Raw genomic sequence first — 19,664 nt, forward strand, 5'->3', positions numbered from 1 at the left:
ACAAAGAACTCCCTCCCAGTGGGATTATAACCACAGGCATAGTGTTGTGTGGTGCCTTTCAGTCATCTCCAATCCACAGTGATCCTGTGCACAGCAGAATGAAACATTGTCCAATTCGGTGTCATCCTCACAATGGTTGCTCTGTTTGAGTCCGTTGTTTCAGTCACTGTATCCTCGAGGGCCTCCCTAGTTTTGCTGTCCCCCTACTTCACCAAGCACGAGGCTCTCTCCTGACAACATGTCCACAGGCTGTGACATGAAGTCTTGCTATCTTTGCCTCTAAGGCGCAACATGGCTGCACTTCTACGAAGTCAGCTTTATTTGTCCTTTCACAGTCTGTGCTGTTTTCAGTAGTCTTCTCCAGCACCACCATTCAAATGCGTCAATTTGTGTATCTTCCTCATTCAATGTCCAGCTTTCACATGAATAGGAGGCAGTGGAAAATACCAGGGTTCGGGTCAGATACACCTTAGTCCTCCAAACAACATCCTTGCTTTTCAATGCTGTCAAAATCAGTCTTGTGCAGAATGAAATGAAGCATGTCTTTAAATCTCTTGGCTGCTGCTTCCATGAGCATTGACTGTGGATCTAAGCAAAACCTCCAAGTGATAGAGGCTAGCACACAACCAATTTTCAAGGCCAAGTGATCCTCCAGATGGTCTAATCACCCTCCATTACGGTCTGTGCTTGTGGCACTCCTTCTCTACTTGTTAGAATTGAGCCTGTTCATCCGAGTTTCTTCCAAGCATTCTATTCTGCAGGGAACAGTGTACTATTCACTTCCTCAAAACTGCTGGCTGCATTGCTGTTAGCTCATGTCTATCCTCGCACTTTGTCTTGGTTATTTAAGAGGTTCGGTTCCCATATGACTTGTCTTTCTGCTACTTTTTTACCCCCATTCTACTAATACCCCATTCATCCTCTTGCACTAAATTTTCTTACACACTGACTGAGTAGGTAATACATTTGTAGAGTAGGACCTCATATTTCTTTTAAAATTCTTTGTACATGACACACAAAAATGTAGTGGAAATAGCTATGGTGGGCAAACATTTATAGTACTCTTGACTTGAAGATAGTCTAAAGCTTTAAACTTTGTATTGCAACATAAAAATGCCTCCAATCTACTCAGTATCTATGTTCATTTTATTAGCATTCAAGTTTATGTATACGGTGAATATATTGTATAGCGAGACTCATTGCACCTCTAACAGTAATAGTCCTTAACACAGTAATAAAATTCAAATGCACACATAAGTTTCTTCTGAAATATGATCTTAAACAAACTGATTTCTCAAAAGTACTGATAACCAACAGCGCTATGCTTCCCTCCGCCCCTTAAAAGACATACTGCAGATGGAAAATGTTGAGTTTTCTCAGCACATTAACTTCTTATGCTTTATCAGAGAATAAAAGGGAGAAGACATTAATATCTAACTTTTGCAGTCATGGGTACTGATAATTTAGATTTTAGACCAAAGTAGATTATTTTTCTGAAACACATTATTCTTATTATAAATGGATCCATGTCCAGTGTGAAACTACTGAGAAGATGGGAATTTTTTGTGTCTATCTGTAATAAATCCTGGCCCTGAATATAAATGGAAAGGTTAGAGACAATAACTGCAAACTACACTTGTAATGATCTTTTATAAAATCTTCAGGCAATCAGTAATAAAACTGGCTTAGTGTTTGCAGTCACTTTTAAAACTACATGTTTTCCCCAATAGAATCAGGGTCATATAAAATGTAATCTCCTCCTATGGCAGTTCGCATTATGAGTGGGTCTTTCCTGACAGGATAAGTATTTTTAAATGGTTTAATCATTGGATCTTTGTGCCTATGCTCCTTCATAAATATATTAAAGTAAACATATAAGTAAACCTGTAGTTTTTGTGTTGATATAATTTGTTGTCTTTTTCTGTTTCGCTTGGTTTCTTTTTGAATTTTTAATCATTTGTTTCTCCCCAAACTTGTTTCCAACCTACTGTGCATTATCTCATACATTTTTCAAGTGTCTTCCCATGGAAATATGTTTAATGCACATTAAATCCTTTCTTTGGTTGCACTGCCTTTTATGTGATCGTTGTCCTATTTTTATATTATCTCCAATAATGACCTTCTATTCCATATATTAATATTCTATATATTGTGAAATTGTGACATATATATATCACACACATATACATACAGATGTGTGGGTGTGTATATGATATATATGATCATTTGAAATCAGCAAAGGTGCGCATGAAGGTCGTATTCTCTCACCTCACACTTACACGCACATACACCACATGTATGAGACAAAGCACATTGCCGTCTCCACAGTCCTTCCACGTGCATTTCAGTGACATTGCATTCTCTGTGCCGTGAATCCATCACCACTCTCCAATCCAAAATCCTCTCAATATTTTTAAGAGATGCTCAGTACATCCTGAGCCATGAGTCCCATTTCCACACCACCTGCTTCTGGTCAATGGCAGTAAATTTTGGTCACCGGTCCTGTAAGCTTTGGGCTACCAAGCACAAGGTTGATGGCTCCAACCCAACAGCAGCACTTCAGGAAAGAAGAGAAGGCTGTCAGCTTCCACAGAGATTCCCAGCTTCCGTCAGCCTATAGGGGTCATTACAAGTTATAACCCTCAAAATGACTGGGTAGGATGCATTTCCCTATTCTAGATCTTTTGTATAATTGGCATCACACAATAGTTGTCTTATTGTAACTGAATTACTTCACTTAGATATTGGGGCCAAGGTTCAGCCATGTTGCAGCGTATCTCAAGACTTCACTTCTACTTATCGTATACATGTACCACATTTTTGCTGATTCATTCATATAGTGATATTCAGATTGTTTCTACTTCTCCCTCACTAATAAATGCTACAATGAGCAATACTGTACAAGCATATGTTTGCCTTCAGGATGCATTTGAATTGTTGCGTTGGAGAAGAATATTGCACGGACCATGGACTTCTAAAGGAACAAAGAAGTCTGTTTTGGAAGAAATATGGCCAGAGTGCTCCAAAGAGGCAAGAATGGGGACGTCGTTGCAGTGCGTTGGACATGTTAAGAAAGACTAGTCCGTGGCGAAGGATGCTGTACTTCCTAGAGGAGCATGAAATGGACTCACACTGGCTGCCGCAACAAGTTCACACAGTAACCGTGTGAGGCAGGGCTAGTACTGGACAGTGTGTCCCTCTGTTAGACATAGGATTCTATGTGTAGTAACTGACTCCACAGCACCAAACAATACCAAAATAATGGTAATTTTATTTTTAACTTTCTGAAGAACAACCAAATAATTTTCCAGAAGGGTAATACTATTTTACATTTCTTATGGCAATGGGTAAGTGTTCCAAATTCTCCACACCAATGGGTAAATGTTCCAATTTCTCCATAACTCTCTCTTTTTTCTCTCTAATTATTGTCTTCTTATAGTTGTGAAGTGAGTTCTCATTGTGGTTTTAGTGTCTATTTTTTAATATAGAACCCTCATGTTACAGTGGTTACATGTTGCACTGTAAACCATAAGGTGAGCAGTTCAAAACCACTAACTGCTTCATGGAGAAAAGATGAGGTTTTTCTACTTCTGTAATGAGTTAAGGTCACAACTGGATTATACTCATATAAACTCCTCATATCAAGAATACCTTAACTTCTATGTTACTGAATAAATTATTGATGCTATCAATATAATCGACTGACAAGTAGATGATTGAAAATGTTTTGATTTTCATTTCTTTAGGTATTTGTTTTGTTGTTGTTGCTTTTCTTCTTCTTCTTGGTTCTGGATTTTGTTTGTGTCATAATACGACCACCAAAGTAAACCAGAGTCATTTACAGCCTAGGGACAAGCAGATGAATTCTGGACTCCCATGTAATTCTAGCCCCAATCCAAGAAGAGTTCGTTCTTATACAATGGTTCTCCTCAATACTGATACCTTCACAAAGAGACCACTGAAGATAAGGGTGCTTCATTAAAGAGTGTTGAAGAAAATATATGGTGCCCTGCTATCAACTGAAATAATATCTACAGTCTTAAAGGCTTGTATTCAAACAAGCAGCCATGTAAGTGAGGAGTCAACTAAGCACACATGAAAGAAGCCCACCAGCCTGTGTGATTCAAAGATGACCAAAGCCAAATACCAGAGTTTACATTGGGAGCACCCAATTTGGAGATGCCAAAGGAGGACAGTGAGAAACCAAAATGTATCTGCAGAGTATCTGGTCAGATTAAGCCTCTGATGATCTAGATTCCCGTTAGCCACGGGCAAAGGATTTGAACAACTACACTATTATACAGAGATTATTGCCAACTTGATTATGGTGGATTCCACCATGGTATAATATGATAATGCTTGGTCAATTGTCCTCCCCCTTCACCTTACTTGAATTTTCTCTAGGCTCAAATATTTCTTGTTGTTCCATGACAAATTTCCTCTCTGACTTTTAAAATATGTTGGTGCTCTTTTCTTTTTCACTCTTTATTTTCATCTTTGTATCAGTATCATTATTTCTGTTTTGTTTTTTATTGCTTCTGATAGGTCTCTCAGTTTGTGAAGGACAGAAGGAGTGGGTGCATAAAGACCATAACTGAGACAATTGTTTATCTCGAAGGGGGAGTAGAGGATAAAGGGACAGGAACTGGGGAGCTATCAGTGAATGCAGGAGGGGAGGCAGCATTAGAACTGACAATGATGACGTATATACAACACTTTAAAAAAGTGATTTAACTGTGGAAATATACCATATTTGAATATTATTTCAAGAAGCCTACTAGAAAGAAAAAGACAGAAACCAAACTTGACCTATGGTTACCATGGGTGAAGGAAGAAGAGTTTTTGCCTCGTGGGCATTGAGTTTATTTTAATGGTGGTAGAAAAATTTGGAGAGGAGGGGTACAGCATGAAGAGTAAAATCAATGGCATTGAATTATACTTGTAAAAGTTGTTGAATTGGAGAATATTTGGTGTGGTTATTTTTGCCAAAATTGATTTTAAAAATTTACATGTGTAACAATGAGTATGAGGGAGAAGAAAATGTTCTAAAGTTGATTGTGGTAAAGATGGTACATTCCTTCTTGATGTGATTGAACTATTGCGTTGTATGATATGTGAATGAAGTGCCCGTAAAATTTAAAGAAAAAATTTAAAATTCAGGTGTCTGAACCCCCCGAGGGCAGTTCTCCACTGTCCCACAGCACGGCTATGAATCCGCTTCACCTGGAGGACAGAGTGCCTGAGACAGAGGGACTAATGGCCTAGAGCACCCTTTCACACAGTGGCTGGTCATCGGATGTGTCTCTGGTGAAAGGATCTATTTAGGTCTTTTGTTCACCTTTTCACGGAGTCATTTGGCAAACTCTAGGCTCTGCCATATATTTTTGCGAGCATCGCTGATGATCATGTCCCTGGAATAGGCTAGTAGAAATGGTATCTCAAGCTCCTGTTGATGCTCACGTATGAATATTTGTGTTTTGATTTTATGAACATGTCATGCACATACTTTCAAAGCAATCCAAATCAAGATCGTCTTACTAAAACTAACGTGCTTAGTCATTTATAACATTCTCTCTAATTATGTTCCCTTTCAGCGGCTACTTTCAACCTCTTAAATAATTTCTGCTGCTGTTACCTGTACAATGTGCCTCTACTCACATTTTGGTATTCATTTTAAATAAGATGGATTAATTTATCTTGCATGAAGTAGAATCTGACTTGCTCATACTTTCTAAATAAGGTTTTTCTAAAAAAAACAAATCAGTGTTTATTTTGATTGATGGTATTCATTGTAGTATCAATCCCCCCCAATCATTTATAAAATCATTTCATTAGGGGCTCATACAACTCTTATCACAATCCATACATACATCAATTGTGTTAAGCCATTTGTACATATGTTGCCATCATCATTCTCAAAACACCTGCTTTCTACTTTAGCCATTGGTATCAGCTCATTTTTCCCTCTCTCCCCGCTCCCCCATGAACCCTTGATAATTTATAAATTATTAGTCATATTTTACATCATCCAACGTCTCCCCTCACCTACTTCCCCGTTGTCTGTCCCCCGGGGAGGAGGTTATATGTAGACCTTGTCATCTGTTGCCCCTTTCTTCCTCACCACTCACTCTCACCACTGGCCCTGCGGGGTTCATCTGTCCTGGATTCCCTATATTGCCAGTTCCTATCTTTATTGAAGAATGTCTTGCTGTGTATTTTTCATGGCAATTTTCTTTCATCTGCACTTGGGTGCACAGCCACTGACTCAATTCTGCCTCATAGGGAACCTTAGGGGACAGCGTAGAACTGCTGGGTGGGTTTCTGAGACTGGAACTCTTGACAGGGAAAAAACTTCATTTTTCTCTTTTTCATTTGCACATTTGTCCCAAGTACATTTCTATTGATTTCAAAAACACATTTCCAGTGATGTCATAGGTCTATCATTTTCTCACACATGTTCATATATATAATAACCTGTTCCATTTATTTGAAATTTCTGAAATTCCCATTTTTGAAAACTTTATTTACTCTCATGAAGTCTACCTGTTTTTATTCCTTCCTTTCTTCCTCCCCTTTTTCTTCCTTCCTCCCCATCTCTTTCTTTCACTACTTTCTGTTTCTTAAGATTATAAATTATTACTATTCTCATTATATTTCTTTAATTTTCTGGAGCACAACCTCCAAGAAATTTCTAAGAAAGAATAAATTGGAGAGACGTTTTTTGTCTGTATTGACTATAAAACCTTCTTATTCTGTCACCTCATTTAATTAGTACTTGGAGTGCTAAGGTGTGATCTCATATTTATTTTTAAATGCATCATAATTATCACATCAAAGATTTCCAGTAAATAGCTATAGGGTGACTAAGGAATTAAAGTACTCTTAACTTTTAGAAAGTTTGAGGGTTTACTTTTGAATTGAAAATCTGCCAGATTCATGAGAAAATATGCTAATTCTATTAATATTGAGATATTTCCTCCATCTTTTAAGAGGTGGATGACATTGCCTCTTATTGCTTTGTTTATATTATGATGTGTAAGATATTTTCAGTATTTCTAAATACCTTCCATTTTTGAAATCTGTGTGTGTGAGTGTGTGTTTTGCATTATTTTTGTAGATGAGGGGACTTTCTCAGATATGAACTGCTTATAGTTGAAGGTAGTCATCAATGTAAAGTAGAAAGCAAACAAGTTAACATGGGAAAAGAAAGTGGTAGGATAAGGAAGATATCACAATTTTTAAAACTAGATGCCATACAGACAGTTACATGACAGTTGTCCTATGTGTAACCCAGAGCCAGATAAGAGAATTCAATTAATAAGAGAAAATAGTTTCTAGCTATTAAAAATATACAGTCAAAATTTGGTGAGATGAGATAAAACACTAATGAAGAAATTTCCCCCCAAAGTAGAACAACAAAATAGAAAATAGCTAAGAAATATAAATCTCTTAAGGAATCATTCCAGAAAATCCTTTATCCAACTATTACTAGTTTTACCAAATGTTCAATGACAGTAGATGGGAAAACTATTAAATGTTATTTTAATAAAGAAAAACTCCATACATTGAAAATAAGGATTTCTAAATTAAAGAGTCAAACATAGAAAAAATAGGAGTTTCTAACTGAAAAGCCTTAATTTACACATTGTTTTCTTTAAATGACATACAGTATTAGTAGTGAGCAAGAATGTATCATTCTCTAGCCCTAAGCCCAAACTCACAAGAACAAAACCAGCATTTGACCAATAGAAGCAAAATGGGTAGTGCTTTGTAATTTCTAGTGCATGGGAAAAGGAGTTCTGGTGGTGGTGTAATGGGTCACTGCTAATCACCAGGTTAGTTGTTCAAAAGCACCAGCTGCTCCTTGGGATTGATATGGAGCTTTCTGCTCTCATAGAGATTTACAGCCTCCAAAATCCACCGGCCCAGTTCTTCTGTGTCTTATAGGGTCACTGTGAGTCAGAATTGGCTTAGTGGCAGGGAGTTGTTTGTTTCTTTGTTTACTATATGAGGATATGTACCTTTGTATCTTGGGACATTTATAATTCCCTTTGGCTTGTTCTGCTCTTTGCCTATTTTCCGTAAGTGTTCTCCAAATTTTCCTTATTGGCACATAAGATCTCTTGATATATTAAAAAGCCTAACTCATTGATAAACCTTATCTAACTAGTTGCTTACTTTTGAGAACTATGAGCTTGCTTTGCTTTTGCTTGATTCTTAATAGGCATATGTTTACCTCCTGCTCTTTATAATTCCTACACTTGTTCTTCCTTCTTTCCTCAGACAGATCCTTGCAGCAGCAAAACGAGCGGACCAGGTGGGCCACTTTCTCTGGGTGGGGTCAGACAGCTGGGGATCCAAAATAAACCCACTGCACCAGCACGAAGATATTGCCGAAGGTGCCATCACCATTCAGCCCAAGCGAGCCACTGTGGAAGGTACGCATTTTGTCAATAGCTTTTCATTCCAAAGCAGGAGTTGGGTGCCATACTGAGTGGGCAAAGCATGTGTCTCTTTGAGGATTTGTGTAATTTATGCCAAGCTATTTCAAACATGGATGAGGTCATATACGTGATCTGTTCTTTTGACTGATATTTTATATACAGCTTATGAAAAGATCGTATTACTTTCACAATAGCATCACAATGGTTGTACAGATCTATTTATTTTTCCATGCCCTAGGCACTTTCTCGTGGCAGAATATTTTCATTAATAAAGAGCAAAAATTTGTGTGAGATGCATTATCTGAGAGAATTTTTGTTTTTGTAATTTTTCTATTATCTCCTGTAAGGGACCCTTTCCTCCCATTAACTCTGAAGGTCTCTTCTAGCACAGAGTAGCTATCACTACACAGCACACTGCATCTCTCAAGCGCCAGCATCACTTTGCCTCCCAAGGTCTATTTTGTTCTTGCTCTTGTTTTCTCGTCTTCCAGATTTTTGTCCCTTTATTTTTTTAATGCTTTTATTGAAGAAAATATAAATTAAAGTTTCCTTGCTTGTGCCAACAAAGATTATTGCAAGATAGAAAGGAAGGCGTTTATTGGTATTCTTCTGATCTAACAAAACTTGATGAGTATGATGTATGTTCTTCTTTAATTGGAAAAGAAAAGTTATTTCTGAAAGAAGACATTGTGTAAAGAATAGGAACTCCTCTGCTGACATTCTGCTTTGTATTCCTTTTCTGTTGGGCCATATCTCCAAAGATTCCTGAAACTGTTTTGAATGTTAAAATGAACTGCAGTCTCTCAAGTAGGAATCAAATGTTTGCATTTCTTTCTTTTCTGTTTCCATTCCTCTCTAATTAATTTATCTCCCGGAAGGTTCTATGGTCTTTGTAGATTTTTGAAACAAATCAGATTTTAGTTTTGTCATGATTTCTTTTCTACATTATCTATCAGAGATAAAGATCCCATAAATCATCCAAGTATTTACTGGGAAACTTTGAATTAATTTCATTCCCGATACATGTCCAGAAAAGATTACTTATCTTACAACCCAGACCAATGCATGATTTAATGGTTTACAAGAGTGATAGACAACGCTTAAACTATTTCTACTCCTTTTTACTTGAAAATTTGAATGTACACTCTCACAGCATACAGTGCTGAGTGAGGGTGTTGGAAAATAGCCAATGACTGCGTAGGAGGATGAGCACCATCAATGGGCTATCAAATTGCTTTTTGAGACACCAACAGGATACTATGCAGTTTCCTTCAGATGGTTCTGTGTTGGGGAACAGTCTTTGGAAGAGATGGTGTGTGACAAGAGTTCTAGAACTCATGAAGAGTGAGAAGCCGCTTTGGGGGAGCCGGAGGAGCGATGGAACAGGGCTCGTCCGGGGCATTGCAGATAATTTAAGTCCATAGCACGGTCTTGTGTGCCAACCACACTATCCATCTAATAGGTTCCTGTTCTTACTGCAGGTCAGCTTACATAAGGATTTGCACTGGACCATGCTATACCACCCAATTAGGGTTTGTTGTTAGTTGAATTCAAATAAATTCTGCCTCATGTCAGTACCATTGAGTAGGTTTGAACCTCCAACTTAGAGCTAATACTTGAACACTAAGTCATTTGAACCACACTTATGTCCATAAATCAGTTCTCCCTAATGGCAACAATGGCTGACCATTTGGTTTTAGAAAGTTACTATGTGTTTGTCATTGTAGAAGAATGATAGCTGCCCGCTTCTGCTTGGTAAGAAACACAAGCTAATTCTTCTTTGTTAGAATGCTCTCCTGTACAAAGTTGGATTGTGAAGGATCTTGAAAATTACACTAAAAGGTAAATACTTGGATATAACTGGAGCATCGCATCGGAGGCTGCAAATGAGATCGAAGTAGAGATCAAATTGAATAGTGAAGTGCCTGAGTCGTGTGAGCCCAAGGGCAAACGAGGGTATGGTTTTCATCGGCCAGGCCCTCTCTGGCTGAGGTTTAGGTGCCACATAGACAGAAGATGCTCGTGCAGCCATAAGTTTTTTGGGTTTTTTTAGCTACAATGTAATAGTCTTTTGGGAAATGACCAATTATTGAAAAGGCATATGGGCTGCGTACACATATGCATATATCTATCACGGTTTTTCCTGTATATGCAAACCAAACCAATTGCTGTCAAGTTGATTCTGATACTATATGCTTCAGAGTAGAATGGTGCTTCACAAAATTAGACACAAAGAACACCTTTTATAAAAAGAAGATTGCATCCAAAAATAATGAAATAAGAGAGATATGCTGTTATTAATAACAGAAATATTGGAATGGTATGGATAAACAACTCTTCATGCAAAATCCCTGGGTCTATCAAGGTGTGTTAGCCCAGGTAGACTAGAGAAACAAATTCATAGGCACTCATATGTATATAAGAAAGAGCTTTATATACAAGAGCAATTGTATATTTAGAAAACATTCCAGTCCAGTCAAGATTAAGTCCATACGTCTGATATTAGACCATATCTCAGATACCAAAATATAAAGTCCTCTTCAGACTCACAAAGCACATTCAATGACGCCAAATGCAGGAAGATCACAGGCCAGTGGGTGGGAATTCTTGTGGACCCAGTAGTGGTGTAAGCATCTCAGTGCAGGCAAGGGACTCTATGTGGTTTCTCCATTTCAAGAAATTAGTGTAGTTCCATGTGTCTTGTCAGCTGCAATGTCTTCCAGAATGTGAGCCAAGAGAGAGTCTACCGCCTCCAAGGAGGAATAGAGAAGTCCCCAGAATCCTCAGGAGAAGGTCATACCCACCCAGAGGCCTCATTGGCTATGACCTGATTGACAGGCTAAACTCCACCCTTTCACTCTTAATCCTCTCAAATTGACAAATGATTATATAACTACCACATTAGTAAGAGTGAAGATGTTTTTACAATAAAAAATTCCCGATTTCTCTTTAATACTATTGTCTCCATATTATTACAAAAAAATATCATGCTTCATCTACTTCACAACACATGGAACATCAATACTGTGACCCTGCAATAGAATGTCACCCTCATAAGAAAACTAAGAACCCAGAAAAAGAAATGTAGTTACTTATGCTAGTGCTTTTGAACAGAACTATAAAATAATTAAAATTAAGCTTTAAATGGTGTGTATTACATCTGGGCAAATGTATCTTCCTCTCTCGTCTGGATTTTTTGTTAGATGTTTCATATTGAATTCTACTGATGTGCAAAAAGTATTTAAATATTTATCCTACTGTCAAATCTATGTATCTTTTGTTGTGTTGTGTAGGCTCTATCCTTGGATACAAATAGAAAAGAACCTTTTGATAATTTGTATTTTCCCAATCCCTGGAAGTGTATTTTGAGCATGATGAACAAATATCAGGATTTTGTATTGGTAGTTTCTGTTTATGCACAAGCATAAGAATGTATTCTTTTTGATCAATGTCTCGGGAATGGTATTGTCCTTTAAAAGTAGTTATAATTGTTTTTTATCTTCTGTCTGTATTTTTATCTATTTGTTAACAAATTGTAGTCAATATTTGCATAACAAAGGTATCATTGCCCCCTTTCAGTTTGATGTAGTTTACAAGTTCAGAAGGTAATCAATGACTTTGTTGGCCTAGGAAATCTGTTGAATGTTTCCACAACTTGGTCTTCCTCCAGATACGGAGCCATTGCACTGCTATAATACTTAGTTTCTTTGCATTGTCTGATGGGGCCTGGAATCCCTGGAATTTCCTTAGCTTCTCTTTTACTCCATTAACTGAGACTCTCGATACTATTTTCCAATGCTCAACAAGCCTTAAAGCATAGAAAGTGCAATTTGCCTTTCCAAGTTGCTTTTTTGAAGGTGAGCCATATTCAAAACCAAAACCAAACTCGCTGCCATTGAGTCAACTCTAACTGAGAGTGACCCTACAGGACAATGGAGAACTGCCCCTTTGGCTTCTAAGGATGTAAACCTTGATGGGATCGGAAAGCCTCATCTCATACTAGACCCCTCTAACTTTGGCTAGCAAGGATCATTAGCATTATGTGACTAGTGTGAAGAAGGTTGCATTTCAAAACTAGTGAACAGATTCTACCCGTTACTGATGATTTCAAAGGAGTCTATGTTTGAAGTGCTCTGGATCTGGTGTCTAAAAAGTTAGCTATATGTTAATGCATCTCATGTATTTCCTACAGAATCAGATTGAAATGACACCCCCCCCCCAGTTAAACTGAGAAAGATCAAAGCTGGGAGGATCTAAACTAAAATCTAAAATATTTCTGGCCCCAATTTAGATATGCCCTCCTTTGTTCTTCCTTGATGACTTGGAGTGTTCCATACATGTCCCAGGCATGTGCTAGGCAAACACACCAAGTAAGAAACCACCATACCATTTCTAGGAAGTGCATATGATTTTTTACTTATAACTTTGTTTAATAAAAGAAGAATGAGGATACTGTATAGTCAATATAAATTCATTATTTTTCCCAAACCATTGAATAATCCCATAGATACCATAAATTACAGTGGTATTTCAGGCACTTATCTGAAGGCTGAGATATAAGATAATGATGTTTATAAATAGAAAATATCATGAAGACCCCAGGCACTATATCTTTTGATAGCCGGGGAACATCAACTTTCTTTACCACATTTGCTTGTGCACCTTCTTTGTCTTCAGCAATCAAGTCAGGACAGGCTGGTGTGCTTCTTCCATGTGAGTTTTGTTGTTTCTCAGCTAGATGGCACCCTGTTTATCATCAGGCCTTTAAGACCTCAGATGTTATATCTTTTGATAGCTGGGAACCATCAGTTTCTTCACCACATTTGCTGTGCACCCATTGTCTTCAGTGATCGCTTCAGGGTTTTAAAGGTTTGAAGATAAACAGGCAGCCATCTAGCTAAGAAACAACATAGCCCACATGGAAAAAGCACACCAGCCTGTCCCAACACGATTGCTGAAAGCAAAGCGGGTGCATAAGCAAATGTGCTGAAGAAAGCTGATGGTGCCTAGCTATCAAAAGATATAGAGTCTGGGGTCCTATAGGCTGGAAGATAAACAAGTGGCCATTTAACTGAGAAACAACAAAGCCCACATGGAAGAAGCATACCAGCCTGTTAGATCACAAGGCATCGAAGGGATCAGGTATCAGGCATCAAAGACCAAAAATCAAATCATAGCTTTGTGAATGAGGAGGAGTGTTGAGTGGGGACCCAGGGGCCATCTGTGGGAAATTGGACACCCCCTTGCAGAAGGTCTGCGAGGAGGAGCTGAACGAGTAGGGTGCAGTGCAGCAATGATGAAACATAAAATTTTCCTCTACTTCTTGATTACTATCATGATCCCAATTCTATCTTTCAAATCTGGCTGGACCAGAGAATGTACACTGGTACAGAAAGGAACTGAAAACACAGGGAATCAAGGACAGATATACCCCTCAGGACCAGTGGTGAGAGTGGCGATACCAGGAGGGTGGAGGGAAGGTGAGGGAGAAAGGGGGAACAGGTTATAAGAACCTACATATAACATCCTCCCTGGGGGATGGACAACAGATAAATGAATGAAGGGTGACATCGGATGGTATCAGATATGACATAATAATTTATAAATTATCAAGGGTTCATGGGAGAGGGGGAAGCAGGGAGAGGGGAAAAATGAGGGGCTGATGCCAAGGGCTCAAGTGGAAAGCAAATGTTTTTTAAAATGATGAGGGAAACAAATGTGCAAATGTGCTTAACACATGGTTATATCTGTGGATTGTGATAAGAGTTGTATGAGCCCCCAATAAAATGATTTTTAAAAATAAGGACATGAAAGATGTAGCTATGGATCAGCAGCTTATACATTTTAGGACAGTTCTACTCATGGAGACCCCCCAGGACAGAATGTAACTACTCCATAATGTGTTCTCAACTGTAAATTGTACAGGAGCAGGGAGCCAGGTAATTTCCCCCGAAGCTGCTGGTGGGTAGAAATGGTCAACCTTTGGATTAATATCTGAGCACTTAATCAATGCATCCCCAGGAATCCTAGGTGGTATATTAAAAACAATAGAAAACCCCAAAACACCTGAGCCCACTACTGTTGAGTGCATTCTAACTCATTATGACCCTAAAAGACAAAGTCTAACTTCCCCACAGTATTCCTAAGGCTCTGTTCAACTGTTTACTGCAAGTTCATCAGTTCAAAACCACCAGTTGCTCCATGGGAGAACAATGAGGCTGTCTGCTCTTATAAAGATCTATAGTCTTGGAGCTATACCTAAGATGCTTAAATGTCGGAAATGACTTAATGACAGTAGATAATCTTTAGAGGAGCAGAGTGCTACATCTTTCTCCCTTGGTGGTTTCTAAATGCCAAACTTTTGGTCAGGAGCCACGTACTTAACAAGTGACCCCCAGGGTCTTATTTAACACATAGTAGTTAAAAGAAGAAGAAGACAAAGTAATATATTCTGAATGAAAATGGACCATTGGTGATGCAATGGTTAAGCACTCAGCCGCTGAAGGAAAATTGAGAAATTGGCATCTGGGAGAATATTGTACTCACCTATCCCCATAAAGACCACAGCCAAGAGAACTCTGTGAATCCAAATCAACGCGATGGGATTCTCCAGCAGTAATCTGTCTGCATGAATCTGTAATAAATAAATTTACAAAGGAATACTTATTTGAATGGATCTAAAGTATAAAGACAAAAAACATATTCTACCATACTGTTTTTCTCTTGGGCTATTTTTGTCTTAGATATTTAGTAGGAAAATTAATGTACTTAACACTCCAAGTTGGGGTCTGGTTAAAAGTTTCTGGGGTGAGTTTAGAAACCTTTATCTTTTTCTTCCTTTAAAAATACTGCAGCCTGTTTTTCCACCCCCTGCCATTTTCCTTCCAAATGTCATCTCATGTCCAGCAATGTCACCATGACTCATTTTGCTGAGATGTTACCAACCCTGCGGTGTCAGCTTGCACTCTCCAGAAAATTGGAAGTGTAGATGAACTCATTTCTGCTTGTCTCAGCCAGGCCGGTGGGAACTTCCTTTTCAGAGTGTTGTACTTCTACAAATAGAATGGACTGAGCAAGGGCGGGTGAGCAGATCACAGGGTGAGAAGAACAACCGTGTGCGAGAATAACACCATCTTATTTTTAATCTTGCAATGTTATGACTTGAGGTTATTGGCCTTGTGCAAGTGATAAGACATGCAAGCTGAGAAATCTGTAACCTAGATAAGTTAGGAGACGGAAAATAATTAACCCTGCATGTCAATTCCCAGATTTACACTTCTGAACAGCAGGACAGTAGATGTTCTCTTAATTTACCTCATCGTTCCTCCATACTTTCTGAAACCCCTGCATATTGAAGACCCATACCTCATAGGCTGGTCAATGTTATACCCACCTGTTGAGTTTTGGTCTTCTCGAGTTAGCTGTGTTTTTTTCTAAATCTATCTTTTGAAATAAAAAATGCTTTTACCATAACTCTTTAACATAAAATAAGTGGAGAGAGAAAGATGAGTTAGTATTTCAAGAAAATTCATTTGAATGCTTTGAAAAGAATTTATGAATTTGTCACTATTTCAATGTATATCTACAATTTAGTTATGGCAAAACAATAATAAAATATTGGAGAGAAATTATCATAACATTAAAAAAACTGCTGTTAGGGCTGTAATAGGACTATCTTCAAGTTCTTATTTTATTTTAAAGCAGAGGTGGTGAAACTTTTTCTATCAAGGGCCATTTGGGTAATTATGACATCATTCAAGGGCTATTATGGTCAAACACTTAATTAACTCACCCATAATGTACTGGTTGAAACGCCTTCCCTTTGGTAAGACATGCATTGTTATCTGGTATTAATGATTTCTCGTGGTCTTCTATAACCCTCAGGTCAGATGTTTTCCACTCTTATTTTAAAGATTTCAAAACGGGTTCATACTAAGATCATTTTTTCTAAGATGCTAATTGTACTAGGAGCCCAGAAAAGAAGTTTGGCAAGTGATTATCTCGAGTTCTCTGTCTCCTAGTCTCAGTCTCTCTCTCTCTCTCTCTCTCTCTCTCTCTCTCTCTCTCTCTCTCTCTCTCTCTCTCTCTCTCCATACTTATATGAATATGTCATGTACATTTATATATACATGTGCATAACTTTATATGAATACACATGCATATATCTGTGTTACCATTTTAATTCATTGTAAACAATGCAAGAAAAGGGTTGAACAGAACGAGGGAGTTTATGGAAGGCCACCATTTGGAAAGGAACTCCAAGGGGCTGCTAGCTAGTCTAAAAACCTGGTGGAATGTAATGCCAGACATTGTGTTGTGCTATTTGTGAACCTGTCACCATTGGATGACCCGCTTTGGGCGGGTCTTCTGCTATTGGGTGGCTTTCTACAGTGCACCTTATCTTTCCAGGTATGTGTGTACAGCACCTCTGCACCCCAGAATATGTACTGTGCCCTTGTCTCCAGACCTACCACTTAAAAAGTATATTCAGTCATTTGGGGGATAGTGTGATCATCATGTGTTTGTCTACGCAGCCATTTCACGTCTTCTATTGATAAGGAAATGTTTCTTAGCTGCCCTCCATCTTCCTTGGTGTTGGAGAGGTATGTGGAGACACCTGTCTTTACCTCTCTGTTATGTTGAGATTCCTGACATCATTACCTCTTTTCCCTTTGCCCATTTCTCTCTAGTGGGGTAATAGTTCTGAGGTATGGTTGTTATGCCTTATAGTCAGCAGTTTGAAACCATCAGCAGGTCTGTGGGAGAAAGACTGGGCTTTCTCTTCTCGTAAAGAGTTACAGTCAGTCTCTGACACCCACAGCGGGGTCACTATGGGTCAGCGTTTACAGCTTGGAAAAAGGTCTTGTTTTGGGTGTAATAGTTGGAGAGCTTGTTCCATCCTCTTTTGTCCTCCTATCATTTTTGAGATAAAACATTTTCAAGGCTTCTTGCTCCGTTCTTCTCTTTTCTCCCTCCAGTAGCTCTCTCTCAGAAAATAGTAACACTATCATCAACCTTGACGCTTTCCTTTTCCCCCTTACCTTTTGCAACAAAGGGATGAGGTGGGAAAACCCCACTTTCACTGTGTTAGAGATCATCATGAGTCCAATTCCCACATGGAACTGGGTCCATACTTTGCCTTTCTACTGCTTCACTCCTGGTCAATGTCCACTTTCATGGCACGTCCTTTGCCCAATTCTCACAATCTAAAGTTAGGAAAGACTTCACCCCAGCCACCTTAAGCCAGGCTAATATCTCTGTCCTAGCCATAGAACCAGGAACCCACACAACCCCTTACATTTCAGACTCATCTCTTTCTTTAGTCCCCTGGGACCAAGAACCATAAATTAGAAAGATCCTGTCCTTCAGGTAAACTGACAAATAGGCAGATGACAGCTTCTCCTGGATTTCACTGCCCTTGGTGGTTTATTAATTACCTCTAATGTCTCAGGACTAGATTTTTTTTGTTCTGTTGTACATAGGATCAGAATCAACTCAAGGGCTCCAAATGACAGCAATATAGTGGCTCATAGAATTTATAGTGACAATCACCTATACTTGTAATTACCCATGTATTATTACAAGAAAGGTTCAAGTGAAGAGATGTATCAGACAAGGTCTGGACTAGGTCCCAAACATGAATGTTCTTATTAATACAGGAATACAGACATGAATGTTCTCCCATACATGAATGCTCTTATTAATACAGGCAGTCCAACTACATTTGTGTATTAGTGTGGGTACTATAGAGAAACAAATCCACAAAACTCATGTATAAGAGAGAGTTTTATATAAAAGTTAAGTGGGCATCAAGACAGCATCCCCACCCAGTGCTGCCCAAACCCACAGTCCAATATTAACCATATGTCCAACACCAATCCACAAAGTCCTCCTCCATCTCACAAAATAGACACAATGATGCCAACTACAGGAGGAAAGCTGAGTCAGTGAATGTGTAAACATCTCAGGGCTGACAGGGGTCTCCACAGGGCTGCTCTAGCAGCCAGGGCTGCATTGGGGTAGATCCATGTGGCTGCTCCCCAGGGAAGTCTTGCAGGAAGTGATCCTTGCCAGCTGAAGCAGGGAACTGGCTAAGGAAGCTGCACGCTGGTCCAATCAGAAAGCAAGAGACCCAAGAACTATTTATCTCTCTACCCTTCAATTAACCTCATATGTGTTTATTGGCCAAGTTGGCAAAATAAACCAACTACCTCAGGTCTTAACTCATAACAAAGTCTTAGCTCACAGAAGGCTGGAGCAGTTTCCTGTCTTCCCACACCGTACTCTTTGGAATTATAACTTAATCCATTAAGAAATAGGCAAACGATATGGAAAACTGAATCTCTTAGTTTGAATAGCCTAGTAGTCTACACTTGAGGATCAAATGACTTCATATAAACATACCCATCTCAATGGACTAAATAAATATATCTTCCTTATGAAAAGTCTTCTGTAGTTCTAGGAAACTCCCCAGAGCAGCTGTCTTCTATGAGGTTGCTCACATGCCTGTCTCTCTCAAACTGACAGCAGCTCCATATCAACACATTTGTCTTTCACCCCTGTAGAGCGAGAGAAGGAAAGGGCCAGCATTACATGGAGGTTGTAAATGCTTTGACCTAGAGGGCATGTCAACATTGCTGCCTTCATTTAACTGGCCAAAGCCAGGCAATGAACGTTTTCCCTTTAGAAAGGAACTCGTGCATGGAGATGAGGAAGAGCTGCATAGTTTGAACGTAAGGGATTGCTCCTTCCGTTCCGTTTTTCTAAACTCTTTGTGCATTATGATAACACTGGCAGCAATGCATTATATTTTTCCAGCAGAGGAAGTGTTTGAAGAAAGAAGCAGCCTTTCTTGCTTTGCCACAGACTACTGTGCACATGACACCACAGTGGCGTTCTGACAGCTGTACAAAGCAGGGGATTTCAGTTTCCATGGAAAACATACTGCTTGGCAGATCTCTGGCAGTGCCACCAGGCCCAAAGCAGCCCAGAGGAAAACAATAATTGCTAGAAAATTAGAGAAATATTCAGTGGGATGGTTTATGAATTCATTATGATACTCTTGATAGGCTATGTATGAGCCATGCTACGGATTAAATTGTATAGATGTTCATAGGTTGACGTTCTAACCTTTATATATGAACTAGATACCTGTAAAGGTGACTTTATTTGAAATAAGGTATTTTGTTACCTGCCCTCATGAAGCAATGGACTGGCGAT

General features: G+C 38.8%; 1 protein-coding gene across 1 annotated transcript in view; it reads left to right on the plus strand.

Moving 5' to 3' along the window:
* GRM7 (glutamate metabotropic receptor 7) overlaps positions 1–19,664 on the plus strand; it is a 1,162,681-nt gene that overhangs the window by 560,192 nt on the left and 582,825 nt on the right. The window contains exon 4 of the mRNA XM_075553170.1: positions 8,284–8,438. Within this exon, the coding sequence (XP_075409285.1) occupies positions 8,284–8,438 (155 nt within the window). The remainder of the gene's footprint in view (positions 1–8,283; positions 8,439–19,664) is intronic.

Source organism: Tenrec ecaudatus, chromosome 6 (genome assembly GCF_050624435.1).
Source record: "Tenrec ecaudatus isolate mTenEca1 chromosome 6, mTenEca1.hap1, whole genome shotgun sequence".
Taxonomy (NCBI): Eukaryota; Metazoa; Chordata; class Mammalia; order Afrosoricida; family Tenrecidae; genus Tenrec; species Tenrec ecaudatus.